General features: G+C 33.0%; 1 protein-coding gene across 1 annotated transcript in view; it reads right to left on the bottom strand.

The window, feature by feature from the left end:
- osp (myosin phosphatase Rho interacting protein outspread) overlaps nucleotides 1-26274 on the bottom strand; it is a 236164-nt gene that overhangs the window by 45995 nt on the left and 163895 nt on the right. The window contains exon 3 of the mRNA XM_090105379.1: nucleotides 7240-7305. Coding sequence (XP_089961505.1) covers nucleotides 7240-7305 — 66 coding nt within the window. The remainder of the gene's footprint in view (nucleotides 1-7239; nucleotides 7306-26274) is intronic.

The raw sequence follows: 26274 nt of genomic DNA, 5'->3' as shown, positions 1-26274 counted from the left end.
TTTCTTGAAATAAAAGACTTTGTTTACTTACTAAAAGTTGTATTTATTTAACACTTTCCAACGTTTTTGGTATAGTATATTTGTTTCCCAGAAATGTTCAGTACCCCATAACAAATCCTGCATAAAGTCATCATCATCAGTACTTGTAAATAAGTTTCTTTTGTTTAAAATTTGGATCAGCAAATAATAAATAACAATATTTACAAAGCTTGACAAATCAAAGTGACAAATGTGCCAAAATGTCAACTGCCAAGATTTTTTTTTTAATTTAAACTAGGTATGTGGCAAAGGAAAAAATGTATTCCTCCGTATGTATGACGTCATTTGGCGCTTACGACATTTTAGAATGAGATGATTTTAAAACTCAAAAAGATGAATGAAAACTTCCATATTTAGAAAAAAATACGTGTATCATAATTTTTGATCTAGTTTTCATTAAAATAAAAAAATAAGTAGCTTAAAATTTTGAAATGTTGTCAATTATAGTATTCCCAATTGAAAAGCGTTTGCAAAAATGTTTTCGCATTTTACAAATGTCTAGACGTACGCATCACGTAATACGAATTCAATTGAGAGTTACATGTAACCTTTAGTAAGAATTCGGTCAAGTAAACAGTATGGCACTGCGTACTTCAATCTTGCGAACATAGCTCATTGTACTTATAGGGCATCTAATCCAATATAACAGGGCTTCCCTTGACGTCTGCAAATGGCCACTGTATTGCGCAAATTGTAATTGATTTTTAAAGACTATAAAACTCGATTATGACTTAATAAGTTTTATGTAATGTGCGGATATTTTTAGGCTCGTTGATGCTCACGCATTGTCTGCAAGATCGCTCGTAAGAAGTTATTTTTAAACCGTTTGTTTATGTCCTAAGTATCGTTATTACATATAATGTTATAAGAAGTGTACTGTATTATATATAATCTTTAACTCAAACATTTATTTATTCAATTAGACTTCTTTTAGAAGCACTTTCGAAACGTCATTACATATTTTTAACAATTACCACCGATTCGGAAAGCAGTATCTATGAAGAAGAACCGGCAAGAAACTCCATAGTTCCTCTTTTAAGTTCTCATGTCTTTATTTTATCCGAATCGAAATGAAGCTGACGGGACTCAATAACTTGATCAGTTATCACTAAGTACCAAAAAAAAATTATCAGTTCAGAGTCAATACAATATTGAAAGTACTAAATGTTTGTCCCCTATCTACATTAACGGCATTTTATATCACATTTACCTTCATTATCGTCTTCACACCATCGATAGAACACAAGTGAGCTATTTCTAAAACTACCGTTAAAATAGAGTTGTCCAAATTAGGGACAATTATAAAATTTGAATACACGGACAGACACCCACGGGTCGTGTTATTTAATGCATTTATTATGTACACGTAGGTAGAACCCGAATTTCTTTACAAGTAAATTTCTAGTAACTATTTAACTGCATCCACGATTCGACTACCTGTTTTATACATTGGGAGGTTGTTTGATGATCATTTTATTCAATGAATACCTACTGTTTATTAAGAAATGTAACTTGAAAGTAGTCTAGGAACTTGACTTCGACTGTGAATAAATATATTTTGGTTGTTACGTGCCCAAAATACAGTCATAATAGGTTTTCGATTTTATGATAATAAAAACGGTAAGTGCCATATTTTTAAAATTTTCATAATGTGACTATTTTTAAAATTTTAATAATTGTGGCCAAAACGATTTTATTGTATTGAAAATGACACTTTTAGTTTACAAACAACGCTACTTACTTCTACCCTCATTTTATCCACAATATGTGACCATTTAGCCGGTGTCGATCGTTAACACGTCAAACGGACGTCACGCTTAGGGCATGCAGAACCGGATCCGGTTCCAAGTTTTTGAAACCCGGTTCCAAATCGAGCTCAGAACCGGGTAGAACCGGGTTACCCGGTTCTTTTATAATACTTCGGAAAAATACGAATTTAAACAAAAGTAACTGTAAAAGTACCTGATAGGCCTTTATTTTACGCGGCTTGTGTCTTATTTTAAATAAAGAAACAAAATTTCAATACTTCTCTTTATTTATCAGTCTTATAAAAGTACCTTGGCCCTTAGTCAAACGTCAGTATCGCCGAGGAATAGAAATTGCTAACGCTAATTATTGACATAAGCTCATGATATTTTGGTAATGGTTCGGTCACACTACCAACGACGATGACGACCACGACCAAAATTCAAATCTTGCCAAAATTTATTCAAAATAAAATATTTAAATCTCCCGTCATTACGGTACTCGGAAAAAAATTAATTCGAGGTCAATTAATAAAAAAATTGTTTTTTTGCGATATTCGCCGAGACGGTAAGTTTATCATACAATCACCTGGAACCAAAATTGTCCATCATAAAATTATCTATAAAAAAGGTTAAAAACATTTTTTTCTAGGAGCTATCGTTTCTACGAAAAACCTATTTTTTTATCCATTGATTTCGAAAAAATTTTTTTAATTGTGTTTTGCACAATTTATTTAATTTCGACTGTATGAAAATTTTGTTCGTGGTCGTCGTCGTCGTTGGTAGTGCGACCGAAGTCCGAATCCTTAGGCAAAACATCATACGCTTATGTCAATTTGTATCGATAGCGTATTCTATTCCTTAGCGTTTTGACGGTTGTCTCGGCGCTCTTGTTATCATAATATCACATAAAAACATGAAAAGTACCCAGCTGTAGGTTTTGAGTCCCATGCGAATGTCGAAATTTTCGAAAATTTTCAGCATTTACGGCTGTATCTTTTGATGCGTTGGCTTGTGAGTTCGACTTTTTCACATAAAAGGGACCGAAGACTTGAGTATTCGATATAAATTTCAGCTTGATACCAAAAACAAAAACATGACTGGATCATTAAATATGAATCAGTAAAATTAACAGCTTTTCAAATTCACGAGAAATCTAATAAAAATATTTCTGTAGCCTAATTTTTGTCATTTTCGAAGCCTAATTTTTTTTGGTAATACAACCGTAGGAAACTTATAGCATCTCAGGTTAGACAACCAATCGGAGCCACGTTTGAGGCGTGGCACGAAAATTCGCGATGCACGTGAGTCTGACGTTGCCAGATACAATAAATTTGTTAAAATAATGCAGCAAAATATAAATAATACTTTATATTTTAATATTTTGGTCGGAACCGGGAGAACCGGGTTTCATACTATTCAGACCCGGTTCTCAAGATCATCAAAAAACCCGGGTTTACCCGGGTTTTTCGGAACCGGGTAAACCCGGGTGCATGCCCTAGTCACGCTAAAGAAACGTTTTAGCGTGAAGTTTTTATTTGCGATACTAAAATTATACGGGCATTATGTGATATGTCGTTTTATTTAGCTTGTTAACTGAGCTATGAACAAGGTTATTAGTGTAATTTGCGATTACCTATTTTCTTTTTTAGTTGGGTTTAGTTGCGGAATTTTACTAGGACTCTTGATAATTTGTATTAGTTTTGGTCAAATCAATCAAATCAAATATATTTACTTGCTCGCATATAGTTGGGAAAATGATACTCATACCTTGCATGATATTTAGTCTTTAATTGACATGTTCACATTTTCACAACCAAGTGCTATTCTAAATAATACAACGAATTAGTCGGTATTTTAACCGTTAAAACATAAAATATCAAAAAAATTCCTTGTAAATAGGTACCTCCCTACCTACGCATATACATATATACATACTAAGAAACTAGTCCAACAAAATCCACATTATTTTAGTATAACGTTACGGGTTCGTTCCCAGCGCGGGGTGAACGTCTCGACGCTATCGCTAACAAGTCAATTACGCGATGCCCTATACGACTGGTTTCAATTTGTAGGGCTAGGGGTGGCACACGTGCATAACCGTCTGGAAGGGATGGGCCCTTTACCCCCTTTAGGGCGATTACACGTGATCTGTGTGAGTTTTGTAGTAACGATGTAGCGAAGAAGATGAGACAGTATGGTTAATGAACATAATAATTATAATAAATGCTTTTGCAATTAACTTCATAGATCCTTTACTTTGGGATGTATACTTATTTTAAGCAGATGAAAGAAGTAATTTCTTAGTTGATTGGTTTCTTGCGATTGAACTCAAAATTACTCGACCGATTTTAACCTTCCGTATACGAGGTGACTAATCTCATCATGCTATACTAGGTGGGGTTTGATATACCCCAAACATGAAAGGTAGTAAAATTAGCATAATTGATATTTAAGATTGTTAAATAATAATAAATATGTTTTTATATCTAATAATGAATTGAATTAAGTAAAACAAATGTTATTTTTACATTACAATAGACTTTTATTAATAAAAGTACAAAAACTTAACTTTTTCTTCTAACTATAATCTATTAAACCTTTTCTTGAGGACTAAAATCAAATGGCACATAATATTAGAATCAGTCTTCTTAATTTATAAGACTACAATATAACTAGTTTTAAACATTAACAATTTAGTAAAAACAAACAATAATTAATCAAATCTTAATCACTTAAGTTTCCGCAGTCTTGACAATAAAAATCTGCATGTTCCATACATATAGGCTTATTACATTTTTTACAAATGTACCTAGTTTTCCTATCTTTTTGTCTAGGACAAAGTGAGCATCTTTGCATTGTATTAGACCTTTTTGCCGGCCTTTGGTTCTTGTAAGTTTTCAAGGGGTTTTTGAAAATACTTTTCAATTCTTTGGCGCAGTTTCCTAGGAAGTCTTTGGTTCTGCCTTCTTGTTTCTAGGTGGGATCTTACTAAAGACAAACCTAATTCCCGAATGAATTTACATCTCAAGTTAGTTTTATTTTTCTCAATACCATTATTGAGCATGTGTATAATCATACTATTTATACCAGCATGATTGAGTAAAGCGAAAAATATCGTCAGAGGCCAACGCTTAGAATTACGTGAAACATCGTAAGTTCTCGATAATTTATCGACAACATCAACGCCGCTTTTAGTCTGATTGTAGAATGTAATAATAGCTGGTTTTTGCTGACTTCCTGTTTCAACATCGATTTCTTTATCATGATGCAAAGACGACATCATATACACTATTTTACGTGGCTTTGGTACATAGGATAAGATTGTAATATCTTTTTGGAATCCAAATTTGGTAGTATATAATTCACGGTTTGTTTTGAATACAGGTGGTATACAAGTTTTATTAGCACGTAAGGTTCCGACTACAGTTAGTTTATGATCTTTCAGTAAATGATTAGTGCTCTCGTAACTTGTGAAAAAATTATCCATAGTAACATTTCGTGAAGTTTGTGAAACACATTGTACCAGTCGATCAACTACGTCGTAGGGTTTATTGCTAATAGCATAAGGACCCTCAGGTTGCTTGCCGCAATATATTTCCATATTTAGGGTGTAATAGGTCTTATTGTCCACCAAAGCATAAATTTTGATACCGTATTTTGCTGGTTTAGATGGTATATATTGGCGGAAACCGCAACGTCCTCTAAAAGCTACTAGTTCTTCATCCAAAGTAAGGTTTTCATACGGAATGTAAACATCTTGAGAATTTTTTACAAATTGTTCAAATATACTTCTAATCGGGGCTAATCGATCTATCATTATTCTCTCACTTCGTGTAGCAGCGCTATCAAATCTCAAATTTTTCAGTAAGAAAACAAATCTATTTCTACACAATGTGTCTCGAAACACATCCATTCCAGTACCGTCTGTGGCCCATAAGTCGATTGTATTTTGACGACTAGAACGCGCTAAACCAGATAGAAAAAGCAATCCAAACAGTGCCTTCATTTCTGTCAGTGTTGTTTCAGATTTTTGAGGGTCGTTAGTAGATTGCAAACGAATTTTCTCATTGGTGTAATTCACGATATCAGCAATCATATCATCAGTAATAAATAAAGAAAAACACTGAATAGGTGACTTCTTGTCTCTCGCAACTGATTTTACGCCAGGTAGATGATAAATAATATTTTCAGCTCTGGTGCGAACTGTAAGCCGGTATGGATTTTTTTGCCATTTTACCCCATCTTTACCTTTATAATATTCGGTATGACTAGCTTGTTGCAACCTCGAGAGTGGTAAGTTATCACTGTCTGAATCCGAAGACGGTATGTCCGCATCCACTTCACTATCTGTATTGCTTTGAGCACTGATATGATCTGCATCACCATCCGATTCTTGTTCTGGCTCAATATCATCATCGTCTTCTCCTGTTAGCGCTCGTAATATATCTTCTGCTGATAACCCAGACATGTTTTAGTTAAACTATTACCTGAAAACAATATTTCATCACGTTAAACACCGAAATAAACATATAAATGATTAAAAAACAGAAGTAGTTACGCTTACCTTTTGGGTGACGCGCTATACAAGGTGGGGTGTGTGATACCCAAGCGCACTTTACGTACGTGTCACACGATCTGTGGCAGACGCCGGACTGAATGCTTTGCACGGATCGGAGCGGCAACGTCGCATTTACAGCTACTGAGAAAACCAACTTACGCGTTTTTTTCGTTTAAAAATTGCAACGATTTTTTTACCGCTGGGGTATGTCATACCCCACCTCGTATACGGAAGGTTAATAATTCTTTTACTATAAGAAAGCTTCATGAGCTTCCCGGGTCAATACAGAGCAAGCGACTAGTGTAATATCAGTGTGAAAGAATGCCTAGAAATATTAAGCAAAAATATACAATTGTTTGTGCGACTTAATTAAACTTTTTTGAGGGTATTTCGACAATTTATAAATATCACGTGGCAACTGACAACCCTATATCCAGCTAATAGACTGGCTGGATATCGTGCGAGATGTATAAGCATAAGAAGTTTACGGAAGTGGCCGTTTTTGCTTTGATACACAATAGGGATGACACAAGTTTACACTCGTATTTACGACCAGAAAAATCCTATTAGCGAGACATTTTATGGTAAGTTAATTGGTAACAGCTTGTCCATCGGTTTGTTAGGAGATATGGTGGATATTTCATTTGTTATTTCTTTGATTCTTATTGGCAATTGTAATTTCAGATTTTTTTATTGTGTTACGTTGAAAATTTTTGAAGGTTTATTTCCAATTGTGTTTTTACCATTATCTGCAAACGTTTGCACTAAATTAACTGTCGCTAAAACTTTTTTCACTTTTAACAGGTTCACATCATGGTGCAATAAATCTTAAGCCAGTGTAGTCAAAATAAGTAATTTATTTATAGTTATTTGTAAATAAATGTTAGTACTTACGTGTTCGTCCAGAGAGTATGTGAGCTCGCCATCGTCATATAAAACGAACCACCTCCGCTGCCATCTCTGTAACAAAGAAAATACTGGTTAAACATATATGTAACATATATAATATATATAAAGTAATTAATTATAAAATTGAAAAAAAAAACGATCAAGAGATTGGATTAATATTATGGTCGCATTTCAATAAAAAATACACTGATTTATTTAAATTTCAGGCTCTCTCCTTTCAATCTAAACTAATAAATGAAGAGTTTGTTTGTTTGTTTGAACGCGCTAATCTCAGGAACTACTGGTCCGATTTGAAAAATTATTTCGGTGTTAGATAGCCCATTTATCGAGGAAGGCTATAGGCTATATATCATCACGCTAAGACCAACAGGAGCGGAGCAATGCGGGTGAAACCGCGGAGCACAGCTAGTTCTTAATATGTAGTTATAATATTTCGTCCCGTGTTAAGGTATCTAGCATTAAGTACCTCAAATTATAGTTTTATGAGAAAAGATACTATCAGAAGAAAAAGATGTGTTTTAAGCTACAAGATAAGGGAGCATAGTTCCCAGTATACCTTGTAATATTAGCATATAAAGAAAAACAATGAGATTGTATGCATTCAATTACATTTACAAATGTCCTTAACCTGCTTTATTTCTAATGTTTTACACATTTCCCTATTTCTTCGAAGAAAATAATGCCAATGTCAGAAGCATAAAGATAATAAAATATCCATTTATAACTATTTGGTGTTGTACCCGCATTTTGAAGATATTTAACATAGCCTTATTTCCCTGCTAAGGTATATGTTGAAAAAAATTATGAAAAGGTAAAACATTTATATTTCGTTGAATATATATTTTCTGATTGCTTAAATGTTTAGCTAAGTATTTGTATTTTTGGAAATGGTTTGTCATATTTTGATGAAGATGTGACGAATATTGAACATATTAATACTTCTCAATTCTCACAGAAGATTTATGGTTATTTTATAAGCAGGCTTTACAGTAGGTTGTTGATAGCATTATCAAAAACGTAATACGACCTCCCAAGGTGTTGTTTGTTGTTACTTATCTTTGAAATTGATAGTAATATATAATACTAGCGGTCCGCCCCGGCTTCGCCCGTGGTACATATTTACGTTTTCTCTACATAAAAACCATCCTCGTGCTTCAAGGAATGTAATAAAAAAAGAATTATCGAAATCGGTTCAGCCGTTCTCGAGTTATGCGCTTACCAACACATTTTGCGATTCATTTTTATATATAAGAAGAAAGATGACAGTATTCATGGTTAAAATCATATACATACATAATTTTGTATGAAGGTAAACACTACGTTGCAGTTGTGATAATTGAGAGCTGAAAATAGTATCTATAAATACATATTTGAAATTAGATGAAAATTTACGTAGGTATATTATATAGGTACTAGCTTACTGCCCGCGGCTTTGCCCGCTTTGTCTAAAACATAATAAATTATATATTAAAACCTTCCTCTTGAATCACTCTATCTATTAAAAACCGGCCAAGTGCGAGTCGGGCTCGCGCACAAAGGGTTCCGTAGCAGCAAATATAATAAATTACAGTTAAATCAACCTATCTCAAAAACTATAAGAGATACTTTGATCAAACCAAAAATCGTTGAAAGAGTTAATTAGCATGCATCACCTCTATTTTTTTTAGAATTTTATACCCCGTAGTTATAAAAATAGAGGGGGGGGGACATACTTTTTACGACTTTGAGAGCTGATATCTCAAAAACCGTTCACTTTAAGAAAAATGTTTTTTAGAAAACTTTATATCATTTTAAAAGACCTTTCCATTGATACCCCACACGGGTATGTACATCGAAAAAAAAAATTTCATCCCTCAGTTACATGTATGGGGGGCCCCACCCCCAATTCTTTTTTTTACTATTTAGTGTCATATTTTTGTAGCGGTTCATACAACACATATTCCCATCAAATTTCATCACTGTAGTACTTATAGTTTCCGAGTAAATCGGCTGTGACAGACGGACAGACGGACAGACGGACAGACGGACATGACGAAACTATAAGGGTTCCGTTTTTGCCATTTTGGCTACGGAACCCTAAAAAACCGCATCAAAATCCGTTGCGTAGTTTTAACGATTTAAGCATACAAAGGGACATAGGGATAGAGAAAGCGACTTTGTTTTATACTATGTAGTGATTTAAGACATAATAATGGTTTTAAATGGAAAATATAGACTCAGGTGGCAGATAAGCAATCAATGAACTAAATAAAACCAAATTGAGAATAGCATATTCTTGTTACGTTTTACAGATTAAATATAAACATCGCATTTTCTTATCTTATTAAAATAACGTTCAATTTATATTAACATTTGCAACATTGTAGGTTATCTTAACAGTTCGTCAATGTGGAAGCATCACTAATGATACAGCCATTACCGGTTGATAAGGCGATACATTTACTCGTTTGAAGAGAACTTTATACGCATACAAATGGCTATTTTTGAGCCACATATAGGCATATGTTTTTTACTAAGATTGAATTCAGATAAACGCAATTTACATAGAAACCGGTGTACATGCACCAGTATTTTATAAATGTGTGAATGTTCAGTACCTAATTAAATATTTTATCTCGCAGTAAAGGCTAGCTGAGAAACACATATAAGTAGTCAGAGTTTCAAGTATAATTAGGTAAGTACTTCATACTCTTACACAAAAAAAGAACGGCTATCACCGGTTGATCTAACGCGTCATCAAAGACATCGAAGACTTCTAAGAAGGTTGAATGTTTGGTCCTCAATCACGCCAGAATCGTGGAACGGATTCGGATGTTTGTAACATCGATCATGTTATATCAACACTCGGCAATCAGGAAGGGGATAGCTTCCTTTAACAATCTCCTGTTTATATAATAATATAATAAATCGTGTGAACGTGATTACAGTTAACTAGAAAATAATAAAAATAAAGTGGCATTCGTAGCTTCATAGCACGAAAATAATTAATTAAAATTGTGTTATAAAATCTTGCAGCGTTGAATGTGTCTATTAAGAAATAATTAAAAAAAAAAACGATTTTAATTTTTGGTAACTTTAAGAAGCGGTAAGAAATAACTTAACTTTTAATAACTTATTGTCGTATCTACAATTAGGAGTTCCTTAAATATCTAGCATATTGTCGATTCAACTTTTTAGGAAAAATGCAGTTAAACAATCAAATACCTACCTATACGAGTAGAATACACTGGCACATGTCACTGGAATGCTTGCTCTACTTCCGCCAAAATAATCTCAAAATACGACACGATCAGCAAATACTAATTGGTAGTATTAGTGGCATTAGTCCATGTGTCGGCTGTCGTGTCGCCACACAGATAGAGATCGTGTCGTGTCGGTCACGCGACGTACGCCAATTTGTGTTCCGATTAATTAATTTGACGACTGGACCGCTAAGCTTAGATGTGATTTGAAGTTTGTGTAACAGGATTTACTTTAACAGGCGAGCCATGTCTACACTGATCGAAGTGTTTCGCGCAGTAAATGCACAGTTGACAGATATATGTGGTAAATGTTTCGCGAGGCTCTCGCTCAGTGTGGACCCGCCTAATCAAACTAGGTACATTATTCCGGAGTGACAAATTAAAATGCAAAACCTTTTTGTTACGAGTAAAACATTCAATAAAGACACTCATTATTCAATTAATATAACACATTCGAATGGTCTCCAATCATTTCATAAATACACACACTGCAAAATGACTCTCCATTTGCTTCTGTAAAAAAGTACATATGTTATTTTACAACCTACCATACTATCCATCTATATGCATTGTAGAATCCTCACTATAAATTCCATTAAGGCATCAAAACAGTCAAACACACCAAACATTACTCATTACATCAACACATTCACGACCATACAAGGAGATGTATAATATTATACGCTTAATATTACCTACTAAGTTATAGTATATAGTGTAGTGTAGACAATCGGTAAGAATCTGCGTTCAAATAGTCAGGGAAAGTCGGTCGTGCGTTAATAGGGTTGGGCCGGGTTGATACTGGATAGATAAGATTGCCATTATCTCCAGCAACGGGATTATTTAAATTTGAAACCCGTTCCTTTGAGTGTCGTTCAGATCCAGAGCTTGTTGGCGATAGGCTATGAATGGACTGCACTATAATCCATACTATAATATTATAAATGCGAAAGTAACTCTGTCTGTCTGTCTTTTACTCAATCACGCCTAAACTGCTGAACCAATTTGCATGAAATTTGGTATGGAGATATTTTGATACCCGAGAAAGGACATAGGCTACCTTTTATTGCGAAATATGTAGTATGTACCACGGGCGAAGCCGGGGCGGACCTCTAGTAATATTATATAGTACGCAGTACGCTATACTATACGTATACAGTGTACGTGTGTACTTGTGTACATGTTCAATTTTCATTTAAGAACGAAGGTATTAGACTGGGGTAGAAGCCTTTGAAAATAATGAAAAGATAAAAAAAATCGCAGTCGGATGAAACCCATTAGAAAAGGAGGGGAATATGATAAAAATGTAAGGAAAAATAAATTACGGTCAATCCGAGTTCGGGAAGCGGGAGGGGGGAGCTTTTAAGAGAAAAAAATGGTTTCTCTCGATTTCCGACAAAACTACAAGTCCTATAGAAAAAAGTTCAATGGAAAAGTTGTAGGTAATTAAAAGTTCTATAACTTTGGATTCAAAATTTTTTCACATAACCTAAAAATTTAGGTGAAAAATTCAAAAAACCAAGTTTTTGGTCTTTTATTTCTATCTACTTCAAAATTTATTTTTTTTCTACAAAATTTGGTGGAAACTTACTTTATTATGTCCCAAATACACTGTAATTTATTTGATTGAAAATATTTATTTTTTCGCCTTATTTTGAATTAATACCAAAAAAACAACCTAATTTTCAATCGAAAAGTCACCCGTCAAAATATCAGCTTTTTTCATAAACTTGGGGTGCCTTTTATTCATTGAAATCTCTACTTTCATATGGTGTAAAAAAATAAACACCACCATAGTAAATGTTCTCAGGAAATGCATACAAACAGTATGATAATGAGCTTTTACTAAATCAGGCACACTTCTTGAACTCTATATCTTCTCTTGTATCGGCTTTTCGGTAATATTTCAAAAGAAAAATAATTATCTGTTCTAAGTTTAATATTTTACAGCATATTCAAAAGCAAAATGATGTCGATAAAAACATTTCAGGTAGTTCGAGAAGTGTGCCTGATTTAGTAAAAGCTAATTTTCAGACTGTTTGTATGCATTTCCTGAGAACATTTACTATGGTAGTGTTTATTTTTTTTACACCATATGAAAGTAGAGATTTCAATGAATAAAAGGCACCCCAAGTTTTTGAAAAAAGCTGATATTTTGACGGGTGACTTTTCGATTGAAAATTAGGTTGTTTTTTTGGTATTAATTCAAAATAAGGCGAAAAAATAAATATTTTCAATCAAATAAATTACAGTGTATTTGGGACATAATAAAGTAAGTTTCCACCAAATTTCGTAGAAAAAAAATAAATTTTGATGTAGATAGATATAAAAGACCAAAAACTTGGTTTTTTGAATTTTTCACCTAAATTTTTAGGTTATGTGAAAAAATTGTGAATACAAAAGTTGTAGAACTTTTAATTACCTACAACTTTTCCATTGAACTTTTTTCTATAGGACTTGTAGTTTTGTCGGAAATCGAGAGAAACCATTTTTTTCTCTTAAAAGCTCCCCCCTCCCGCTTCCCGAACTCGGATTGACCGTAATTTATTTTTCCTTACATTTTTATCATATTCCCCTCCTTTTCTAATGGGTTTCATCCGACTGCGATTTTTTTTTGTTTCAAAAATTATCTACTCTAGTCTATATAGTTTTATTCAGATAAAAAATACTTACATGTATGATTTATGTTACGACAAATAACAGAAAGTGATAATAATCACTAAATAAATTATGAAGATCATTAGTAATCAGAATTAATTTAAACAGTATTATAAGAATACTATAAAGTAAATTTATAGTTACAATTACCATCACACGAAATAAATAAGTATAATTAAAAAAATATATATGCATAGAAAGCCGTCGATTCGATCTTTAAATACATGATATAGTACCGCATAAATAGTGACGACACAGCTGCTTCCCAAATAGTTTATTAGCTCGTTACCAGCCCGAATACCAAATAATTTGACTTATTCAAATGGCCGGCTTTAGATCTTCAAATTCCGATTCAATTAGCATAAATAATGTATGAAGAGAGCAATAAATCATGACTTATCTAGTATCGACGGATACTAAATTCCTTTCAATAAAATAGCGCGGATGATCGGATTGCGCACGCGCCGATATCGGCCGATCGGCCGTTTCGCACTCGCCGGCTGATCCGGAACGATTACCCGATCGAAATCCCCTAATGATGCGTATAGCATTCCTCTCAAATCGGTATTTAGAGATATCCGCCGCTACTTTTGATATTGTCAATTACCGGCCATGATTGTATGATTTCTCGTTCGCGATTTAACGAGCATAATAACGCATTAAATTGGGATTAGGAGACAATTTCGTTGGTAATTCATAAATAATGATAGATGCAAATGAAGTGAAAGTACGTGTATTTAAAAATATCGCAAGGAGGTCTCTTGTTGGTACCGTTGGCAAAAAAATACTTTTAATGTCGTATGAAATAGACTTATTATATAACTTTACGCTTAATAAAGGCCTATAACACAATTTAATCAGAACATTTTAGTGTTTATTAAAAAATCAAACGCTTCACACAACACTTATTTAGTTATTTCACGTAATAGTAACAGTTAAAACATCGAACAAGATCATATTTTATGTCGACATTAAAATAACAACGTGTTAAACAACAACATAAAATTAAATCTACATTCAGTACATTTAATTATGAGCAATGAGATAACGTCCATTGTTGGAAATATACATAAAAACGATATTAATTAAAGTCCAAATCAGATTGTGGTAACAGTGTAATAATACTAATAATGTGAAAATTGAAAGTGAAATCTCAGTTGTTAAAAGGATAGTTTTCTCATAGTGTATAATTAACGGCTATGAACCTAGGTCGTTAATATTTTATGAGTTTGGCACGGTGAAACGAAATTATAGTGTTGGTAAAAGTGGTTAAATAAAAAGCTCGTTTTGATATTGTATGATTTATGTGCGTGAGGAATTTAGGAGGAATGTCGAGTTGAATTTCACTAGAATACCATTGAAGATAGTGCAAGAAACAAAATATTTTTGGTTATTGAAATTTTTAATTTTTATATAAGAGTAAGTAATGTAGAGAGAAAATATTATTAATCCAGTTTTTTTCCACTATATGCCGCAACGTGAGCAACTACGTTTAGACATAATAAATAAATAAATAAATATTTCAGGACAATTTTCACACACCGCACGATCTGATCCCATACTAAGCTTGCGGTTATTGAAACCAGATGGCTGATAAACATACATATTATATAATTTTAAATAAATACTTATATAGCCCAGACTCAGAGCAAACATCTATGTTCATCACACAAATATTTGCCCCGGGTGGGAATCGAACCCACGACCTCTGGCTTGGAAGGCAGGGCCACTACCAACCAGGCCAACCGGTCAGTCGATTAATATGGTTTAAAAAATCCACAATTTTTAGAAAAACATTACTAAAACCGAAATTAAGTTAATTCCCAATAATAATTACATATATTAAAAATAAATTATAGATTTTTCTGCAACCAGTACCAAGTTCACAGGGTGCCACTGCGAGCTGAAATGCCTGAGCGTAATTACGGTCTAAAACAATGAAACACGTGCTCATTTCGTAACTCGATTGTGATCTGATGTAATATTATAAATCGATGTTGAATCGAGAACGGTGACCGATATCGATTATTGAAAAAACCTTTTATGTATGTATCTTATGTAATCGGCTTAATGTTTATAAAACAACATTGTATATCGGTTAAGATATAACTATAACTCAATGTATCGTAAATATTGAATCGATTACACTGTTATCAAGCAAGAAAAATTCTTGTACGACACTTAGGATGTTGTATGTAATAAACTAACGATTAATCCTTATAGATTACTCGATTGTTTTTTTTTCAATATTTTTAATAATATGTATATGGTCTAAATTAAAAATTACGAAAGACATGAACAAAAACGTTGTTTATCAAAAGATCTAATCTTAAATGTGTTTAACGAGGGACACACCCAGCGTTTCTCAAACTGTAATAAAGGAAGAATAATATGTCTTACAAATAAGTATGGATATACAAAATTAACAATATGATTAATATTTATTATAATTTATGTAATAAACCAACATCATAGACGAAACATTATCAACATTCAATCATAAGACAATTTCCTTAATTCACGAACTCCATGTTCATTCATGTCAGTTCTTTTTATAAGGTTTCTTATAGTCTGACAATACGATTACACTATTACGTGCTCGACAACACAACTCTAGTTAAAACACAATCTGAAGACTGAATCTTATTATAAATAAATAAATAGTGGTAAATTTAAAGAATGTAATGACGATTCAAAAGTGCTTCTGGAAGAAGTCTAATTGAATAAATAAATGTTTGAGTTTGAGTTTGAAATATTATCTAGCTTTAACTTTCAACAGTATGTACCACTCCCGTTTATCTACTAGCTTTCCGCCCGCGGCTTCGCCCACGTTTTCAAAGAAAAACCCGCATAGTTTCCGTTACCCTGGGATTTCCGGGATAAAACCTATCCTATGTGTTAATCCAAGTTAACCTCTATATGTGTGCTAAATTTCGTTGTAATCGGTTCAGTAGTATTTGCGTGAAAGAGTAACAAACACAAACACACACACATCCTCACAAACTTTCGCATTAATAATGTTAGTAGGACACATACAAACATTACTGTAAACAACAGGATACATTTACAGTAGCACCTCTATAAGTCGAATATCAAGGGAGACGCCAAAAAATTCGAGTTATAGAGTTTTCAACTTAAGGAGGATTTCGACTTAGGCGGATTTTGATTCGACATAAAGAGTTTGAGGTTTATTCTTATAAATTTTGAGTTAGAGAGGTAAAGTACATTAAAATTCAACTTGCAGAGGTGACAAACATGTTTTTATTTATTATAAATCAACATTATTTCAAATCATTTTAAAATAAAAAATATGGCATTAAAAAAGTCAGTATTTTTTTTTTGCTTTAGATAATTTGGTTGTTCTCTAGCATTATCTAATCTATAAAGAACAGAAAATTCTTCTTCTTCAGAGAAACTGGTTTGCTCTTTAAAATTTCGTACGTAAGGTATTCAATGCGGTTCTTGCCTCTTTGATGGGAACCCATGGAGCGCATATACCTACTATTCACGTCTTCTATGTCATCTTAATCATTAGTATCGGTTTTCTGAGCTACTGAATCGATAATTTCGTCATCAGATACCTACTTAATGCAAACACGTGTTTACGTGAGTCCTAAATTTATTATCGTATGTACTCCTAAAATGTTTTCTAAGAAACAATTATAGTGTACTGCACTGTCGGCAAGTTGTTAAAGTCCAAATCTTAGATCATTAATTAATGGATGGAGTACGCTGGCAAATGTTCTAACTAAACTTTCTGCTGATTTTGGTGCGGGGAGGGTAACTCACACTATTGAAACACAATCACACATTCACAAAAATAATTTGTGTCACGAAAGTCGTAAAAATTTACGACCTTTTAAGCGACGAGTTTTTAAAATCAACTCTATCCCTAAGTTCATAATGATTAAATTTGAATTTCATTCCAAATTGTCTCGTGGGGAGTGTGGTTCAATATCGCGTTCTAAATTCAACTTTATAACTTATATCATAAAGATTAAATTTGTATTTCTTTAAAAGATAGTCTCGTAAGGAATGCGGTTCATTATCGCGTTTTAAATTCAACTTTATCTCTTAGTGCATAAAGATTAAATTTGTATATTTTCTTTCCATGATAGTCTCGTCTCTTTCTCTCTCGAAACATGACTCGATTATGTGTCTTGATCATATCGCTAAACGATACATCGACGATTATTAGAAATTGCATTTAATTAGAAATGTACGTTAAAAAATAAAAAAATATACACAAATTAAAGGTTATTCCATCTTTTTTAATATTCGACATGTTTGAATTGCTTCTGCAGGACTTGACAGTGCAAAACGGCATTTTTAGCGGAGCACTCGCAGACGTCCTTTCGATGTTTTACGAATACGCAGAGTGTTTGTAATCGATTACGCAAGTAGTTTTTATGAAAGCATAAGATTTTTCGATTCGAATAATCTTATACCTCGGCAAAAGGGGAAACGCCTGCGAGTGTTATCCATTACTTAATGATCTAAGGTCCAAATGATCAAGTTATAAAGATTGTAAAATAAAATGTTGCCATGTTCGAGATACAGAGGTCAAATTTAATTTTTCGAGTTATAGAGTGAAAATATGTACCAAAAAGGCTTGGAGGGACTCGGTGATTATTTCGACTAACAGAGGGCCAAGATTTCAAGTTACGGAGGTTTTCGGGTTTGAAGGGAAGGGAACAAGACATTTTTTCGAGATTTGGAGGTTTTTGACTTATCGAGGTTCGACTTAACGAGGTGCTACTGTAATATAATCAGCTACACTTGATTTAATTAATCCCATTGTTGTATATTCTGACCCAAAAGCCAAAACAATGGTTATCAGATCAGGTGCGGTGGTTTAACAGCGGGGTATTGATCTGCTAATAATTGATTTCCCGATTTGAATTTATCTTATAAATGCTATGAGAGATATTCGTGAGGTGATCATATTTGCGTGGCTGGGACGTGATGCAGGCATGATGAGCTTGTTGTCTTAATCTTAATACTATTATAAAGGCGAAAGTTTGTATGGATGTATGGATGTATGGATGTTTGTTACTCTTTCACGTAAAAACTACTGAACCGATTACAATGAAATTTAGCACACATATAGAGGGTAACTTGGATTAACACATAGGATAGGTTTTATCCCGGAAATCCCACGGGAACGGGAACTATGCGGGTTTTCCTTTGAAAACGCGGGCGAAGCCGCGGGCGGAAATCTAGTGTAGATATAATTGTAATGGATATACATTGAACATTTAACATTTATTGATATTAGATTTCGTAGATAAGTTATTTTTTATATTTTACAGACGTTATTATGCGCAATAAGAAACAAAAGTAGACAGTTAAATATGTTATTTTGAAATAAAAGTTTGAGAACCGCTGTTTGTAAGTGTTAAAAGAGTAATTTGTCAAATCAAAGAGCTCAAATGAATCGTTTAAAATTCATGAGTGTTCCGTTTTCAAGTTTTTCAATGCATTAAATTTTATCAAGTTAAGATTTATTTATATTTTATGGTCAGTTTTTGTTATTTAGTAACCTAAAATTATTTTTAGTTTGCCGAGGTGCCCAAAACAACAAAAAATGATTATTGATTACCTAAAAATAATAATACCACAAAATTATAGTAGCTTATAATATAATTCATTATTAATATTGAATGCTTTTCTTATTTTTGGAATGTCGAATTGCGCATTAAACAAATAGTCAAGTTGTGATATAATTGAAAAGCTCGTTAAAGTTTCACAAGTATCACAAGAATTATGCAGCGAACATTATTATATTTTACTGACAGAACACGAAAACATGAAATTATTAACTTTAGGGATGTCAGTCACTTTACCTTCCTTTATTTAAATATATCGTTAGTGTCATACATTTTGTAAGTTTCTAATACCGAAATATTAAGTTATTTCTGTATCGTTAAAAAATTTGTACATAAATTAACAAAAAATATGTAAAAACTGATATTATTGGTAATGCATCTTGCGGAAAGATAGCTCTAACCATCGCAATATCATCTTCGTTCCTACGAGTAGAGATAATCCGTGTTTAACATTAAAATTGCATATAATTTTGAATAATATATTTTAATTTCATTAACATTTAATTAATTTAAATTCACATGAACATTTCTAGACGAAATTCTATCCAAACATTGAAAAGAAAGTTGCGTATCAGACATATTGCGAAAAAATGGTTTATAATTACGTATCGATAACTCGATATGAGACCACATCCCTATTACTTAGTAAGATTCCGAACCGCAGACTATGTTGTAGTCGGTTTTCATCACTTTATCGATATGACGCAAGCGCGCCAAAATGGCTACGTTTGCGCGGGAAACTACAAGCTCCACAGATTAAACAAACGAGACTTTAAATTATATGTCATTATCTTTTTGGGTTGAGAAATTATTTGTAAATTAACTCAAATCAACATAAAATATTTAGTGAATTAGAAAACTTTATTGCATTATGTATACAAAATTATTGAATCAATATCTAATTAAATATGATTAAATCAAAAAGATAAAATCGAAATATACCTAACCTTTAAAAAAAGACTACTCATGATATAAAATACAAATTATTTAACAAAAACAAATCATTCACACTTTTAACATTTATACGTATGGTGTTAACTGTTATTTACCTATAGGTACATAAACTTCAAAGTGTAACACCGCCTTTCGATCCTCTATAAATAGTATTTCGTCTATGATTCCTAACCTATTAAGATTTAAGTCCGTGACAGTTGACAAGACAACCAACAGCGACACCTTTCAACGCTGATTCGTTACTATCTGGGCTGAATTACAAAAGCATTGTAAGCGAAAACAATGGAGTTAACTTTTTAATCAATCAAGTCTGTTAGTTTTAGGTTGCGCAAGCGACGGCTTTGACAAATGATCCGACTGCGATGTGACGTCGTAGTACGCCGCGGCGTTATAATTTAAAAACAACCTTTATTATGTATGGATTAAGAAAACTATAAAGAAGTTAAATTTCTTTAATCTCTTAGAACATGTGTCTAGGTCAATGAAATTTGAAATTATTAGCTAAAATATTGCAAACACTGATAGTGAAAATGAGTGCATGATGTTAAAAATATACGCTTATGTTGTAAATGAAAATGTGATGGAGAGTAAAGAAGATACTTGAACTATTATGACTCGTAAAGGCTGCAAGTTTGAATGCCAAGGCTGAAGGGTACATAAATGGATTCCAGAGCTCAAATTTATAGGTAGTTGAAATTTTCTCGTACTATTACTATTAAATTCAAGAAAATATGTACATTTTATGCCCCGGGGATTTTTGTATATCATATTTACGGTAAGTCAAGGTAGGAATAAAATAATTTGGAAAATCCAAAAGTGCACGCCTCATAATTTTTTTTTAATAAATATTTATTAATTATTATTTTTGTTTATTTAATAACAATTAAACCACATCGAATCAGACCCTGAAAAATGAAAGGGTTCTATTCCTGAGCATACTCAATCGTAAGAGAAAAAAAAAGACTCGATTAGTAAAGTATTTCGGTCGCTATCGTGTTAACAAGAAAAAGGATCCGCACATACAGACACACGGACGTCCAAGACAGAACTTTTTTAAACTGTTTTTTTAACTAGTTTAAATAACAAAAATGACATCAAAAATATCATGAACGTTAAAAATAGTGTTTTTTCTTAATATGTGTGTGTATGTATTATCTTACAAGTGCAATGTATGATACATAAAGACATTTTAAGTTTGAAAAATCAGATGTTTTGCGCGAAGTGACAGTAGTACCCACCTCAACGCTTCGCTTATGAGGCGTGCAATATGTAGATTGTACCTTATTATATTTATCGTTACATCGAATAAGATCCTTAATCATGAACAATATGTATTTTCAAGGCAATAATTTTTTACACAAAAAATAATAATAATTAAGCTGTCCACTTACCTACCTCTATATTTGTTCTTGTCAAAAGTTAATTATTTATGAAATAGATTGATGGGCTCTTGGACCATGGAATTAATCAATTAAAAAATGTGAAATATGGGAGTTAAAATGTCAATTCAAACATTAAAAATGAAGCACTCTGGAAGATTTAAAACATGATTTATTTATTATAGGTTAAGGTATCCCGATATTTCGAAGACACATAGCACATGAGTAGAAAGACGGAACAGAGACTAAGCTTCAAACAACCGCGCGAATCGATTGCACTACTACAAGTACGCGGGGCATGTGTGTGTGACCTCAGGCCGCTTGTCGCGTACGCAGCGATTCTGGAAAAAACCGGTTTGCGCTTGCACAGGCTGAGGACAGTCTCAGGGTTGATACGACGCACGTTGTTTGTTTTATTAGTTGCAACTTGCAAGTTTGAATATTTTAATATAAAACGTAATATTTTATTGTTAAAAATGGTTGTTTATTGTACTGTGTGTATGAATAATACTAGAAAAACTAAAAATATATCATACTTCAACTATCCCAGGGAGTACAATAGGTGAGTAAATATTTTGATTATTACTTTTTCAAGTCAGTACCTACTTGCGTTTATTTTATTAGGTCCTTTTTTAATAAGAAGAGAATTGTACACGGTGTGTTTTTACCTTTCATTATTATTACAAGTTTAACATTTGTATGTATGTAATTGTGTGTAATTATAAAACTATTTAACAAATGTTTTGTTTAATTTGTCTTAACCTATTGTGACAACCCTACCAAAATAGGTAACAATTTTGCACGTTCTTAAGAAGCTTAGTCTCTGTTCCGTCTTTCTACTCATGTGCACATAGTGAGCGTAATCTTGGTCAGTCCAAGATATTATATTACATGCCTTGACTGAAAAATTACCCTTTTTTATATATATATTTTTATATATCACACTCGAATACTACAAAAAAAAAAAACACTTATTTAATATTTTATTCATAAAGTTAGAATGACAGACTTATGTTCACGTAATTGTTCATTAACCTCAACACAAAGTCAAGGTAACCTTAAATAATACGTAACTCGACGCCAGCCGGGCTGTGAACCGATGCGAGGAGACAGCTAACGACGGAGCATGAATCAACAAACCAAAATTGGTAGGCAAGTTACAAAAATATTTTAGAAACAAAATATGTACAGAGGAGGTGTTAATGATGAAGGAGAATTAGTTTATGGGATAATTGGAATTCAAAATAACCTTTAAGATAATCATTAAAGTGAAGAAATATTAAAATATAATGGTTATAAAAATTTCGAAGATGATGATCAAAAACGAGAACCAAAAGTAATATTCACTCAAGACCTTAAAACGCACGTCAGGATTGCACGCAAAACTTTTGATGGAATTCCGTGGTTAATAAACATTATTTTTTCCTCGATTTTTGCTACCGAAATAATGGGGTTCTTTGCACTTGCAAAATCATCTCGCAATTTATTCACTGCGTTGTACCTTCTCACTTGACAGGCGGTTGTTAGCATTGAAATTCTGCGAAACGTAGCTTAAATTAATGGATCGGTTATACAATTTGCGAAAAAATTACCTCTTAACCGCTGACTTTGAATTATAACTAATATTTGTAACCTTTCAGTGTTCCGCGTTAAGTATGGTTATTCGACGCGCATATTTTAGGCTCAAGAAAGGGAACCGCGATTGCCGCTTTTAAGATTTAATATTCTGACTCCTCTATACAGTCAGGATTAATAATGCGTATAAGTTATGATGGCAATTATTCAAGAACAAAAGACATCTGCAATTTGCATCTTTAAAATTGGTAAAATTCCTACAACCAAATCGAGAGATCGATTCAAAACTGTTCATTTAAAAGTTACTCTCAAAACCCTAGAAACAAGATCCTACACAAACCAGACCGATTCAAATTGGAAATAATTATCGCCGAGTACATTCAAATTCCTATAGGACTTACATCAGCCAGAATTACAGTATCAATTCGGGATGGTTAGAAACCTTTTGATGTGTAATGAAGGGTTTATTAAATCAACGTCATGGATCCATTAGAGCTCAGGCCGAGGTTGGACGATCAATCACGAGTACGGATGGGACGTAAATGCTCTTATCTTGTTTGTACTTTTTACTGGAAACTGGGAAGTTTGTGGTAGTCGTTGTTGGTAACTTTGGGTGGATACTATGTTTGGATTATGCGGTAGATGAAGCATATCAATAGGCAGTGGAATAATAATTAATAATAAAAATAATAAAAAATTATTTTTCAAGAAACAAGTACAGCATTATGTTCAGAAGAGTGGAAGTTAATAGGTTGAAAGGACATAATACAAGGTTTGGCGATATTATTGTATTTAATAGGAGATTACTAGTATTTTGTACTTCCGTTTACTATTGTTAAAATTCATTGTGAAACTACAAATTTAAAAATAGTTTAAAAGAAACACAGTTTAAATAGTAGAAGCACATTATACGTCTTTGACCTCTTTACCAGATAAAAGCGGCAACATCAATATTTTAGATAACTTTTTGTATTCGTAGACGTGAGTCCTTTTAAGCACGCTTCCTTTATCTACGGACAAAAACGTTTACAAAAAAGGATCTAAAATGCCCCTATCTGACACGCTTCTGCCTCACTGGATTTTGGACAGGAATTCTGATGTTTTTTAACCTTTTTCACCCATAAATATGAGCTCGGCCTGTAATTATGCGCCCCGTTAAATAGTCGTAAAGTTTAACGACAACCTGTTTGGATAATTATTAAGATTAAAATTAACGTGATTTATGGTGATAAATAGATGGGGGGGTTGTACGAGCACAACTAGGCCACGATAATGTTAACTACACCAATTATTCAAGCAGTCGACCCGTTAATAAGGTTAAAAATAAACTGAGCGTGTGTTAAAACTATGCATGCAGTGCTCAGGCTTTTAAAAAATTACCCCAAGCTTCGGAATGTGGAGATAGCATCGTGGAGTGACGTATGCATTAATGGTTGCGCTTAGAAAAATGATGGCTGGTGGTGGGTGGTATGTTTCGATTGTAAACCTGATTTTTCTATGTTGTAGGTTACATTTGTTAACGTCTGGTACATTTTCTTACATGTCAAGTTCATTATTATCCATGTTCAGTCAATTTTGAAAATGTTTGATTAGAATAATTGGAGATATTTGACATTATTAGTTTATTTGAAGAAGAGGAAAGACTGCAGTTAGCAGCAATTATTAATATTTATTTTTCGTTTATAAATATAATTTGAGAAAGCTGATTTGTCCAAAAATTAAGATGAAAAATATGATCGACTCAAAACAACAAATTTGAACTGAGCATTGAAGGGCATTTTAGAACTTCTATTCCTTTTTCTTCCGCATCCAACAACATACTAAATCTTTCAACCATTTAATTAACCATTACACGTCCCCGATTACATCTAAACGGCTAAACCCTAATGACATTTCGCAAGCGAAAACAAATGATTGATTTGAGCGAACCGATCGTATCGCCTGTTGTCGGTTCATAGTGCAAGGATCGGTCGTGCGTGGCGCGTGCGCACGCTACACGTATTTATCATCATGGGAGATATTTTACAATCACCGTAGATTTAACTGATGGAAAGGGTATGTGTGTCACGTTTAGTTCGAATGTGAATTGTGGGGAGGTAGGCATGCAGGCGACGCAGCCGTGTGAGAGTTAAGACTAGCTGGAGTCCGTGGCTTTACTTGCATGTGATACCGGAGTAATAAGTAGCATCAGTACTAATTCATACAGATGCGATCAGTTTCTTTTCTGTTAAATAGTCCATGTCCATTCATGCATTCCAACTTGAACCCTCAAAAAGTTTGATGGTTATTATATTAGTAGACTTAAAGGGATAAGAAATGAAGTAAAGTTAGTATAATGTGAGGTTGTATGTGACTTTATTTTATATATTCTTCCACTTTTTAGATCTAGGAATAGAATGTAATAAATGAGCTATCGTCTTTACATCATCCCAAGTGACACTAGCTATAATTTTTCACTCTCGATTTCGACATATGAAGCATTGTAATTGTCTCAGTCGCAGACATAGACTAGATCGTTTCTTTTGTTTCTGATTACATCATTTGTTTTTAAAATGTAATTAGTTGAAAGCAGAATGAGAAAGTTAAATACTAAATAATATTCTCCTTTAAATGAGCTACACCAAATAGGCCAGAAGAACAAACCTTGTATTTTGATACTTTTTTGTTCTTAATTAAGGTAAGAAAAAAGGAATACACAAAACACATATCATTATTATAACTCAAGAAACATTTGTTACTACAAGTAAGTACTGTGCTACTACGGCAAAACCCAAAAAGACAACAATTTGAAATCACGAGCAATCAGGTCTTTCAACAAGCAATGACTTTTAGTTCATTCAATTTCTTTTATAAAGAAGCACACTCTATAAGAAATAGATAACTCAATTACACTGCATTAGCCAAGTGCTTCCAACAACATTTCTACATAATTACATTGATTTAAAAGCGTCCAGAATGGTTTTAGAAAGACACCATTGGCATATTGTACCCCGCCATTATACTCAGAGGCTATTATTATAAAAGCATGTATTAGATGTTTGTGGTTTTATTTTAAATGTATGGGAACGTATATAGAAACCGCACAATGTATAGATTTAAAACTTCCTCCCAAGTTACCGCAAGAAAAAAGAAAAGTATGACGGGCCGCGGTTAGCTTGGGTTACCTCTTGTTAGCAAAATACCATTATTTACTGTCTATCAGATTTTCTATCGAGTTACGTGAGTATAAACTTGAATAAAAATATTGCAGTTTTACGGGATTTTTTTGATGGATTGATTTTATGTCCAATTACAAAAATGAGTTATGTAAAATTGCGAGTTGTGAGTCGATTTTGATGCATTTATTGTTGTTTGTTTACTTATCTATAGAAATAACACAAATTTCACATGCTTAATTAACCTACTCTTACTTAACCATATCGTACCACACATAGGCACAATATTTACTTCAAAGTGAAAATCAAACAAAAGCCAATTTATCAGCCAATCCACAAAAATAAACGTTTAAATTCATCCCATCTTACGCATCACTGACTTATGACAACGAACTGCAATTGTCTTACGATCCCACATTCACGATTCATAAAACCTCGATAGCGTCAA

This window comes from Colias eurytheme, chromosome 9 (assembly GCF_061535395.1).
Source record: "Colias eurytheme isolate Ceu_HAF_F1 chromosome 9, ilColEury1 Martin Lab GWU primary, whole genome shotgun sequence".
NCBI classification, from domain to species: Eukaryota; Metazoa; Arthropoda; class Insecta; order Lepidoptera; family Pieridae; genus Colias; species Colias eurytheme.
This window is presented reverse-complemented; position numbering and strand designations above follow the sequence as displayed.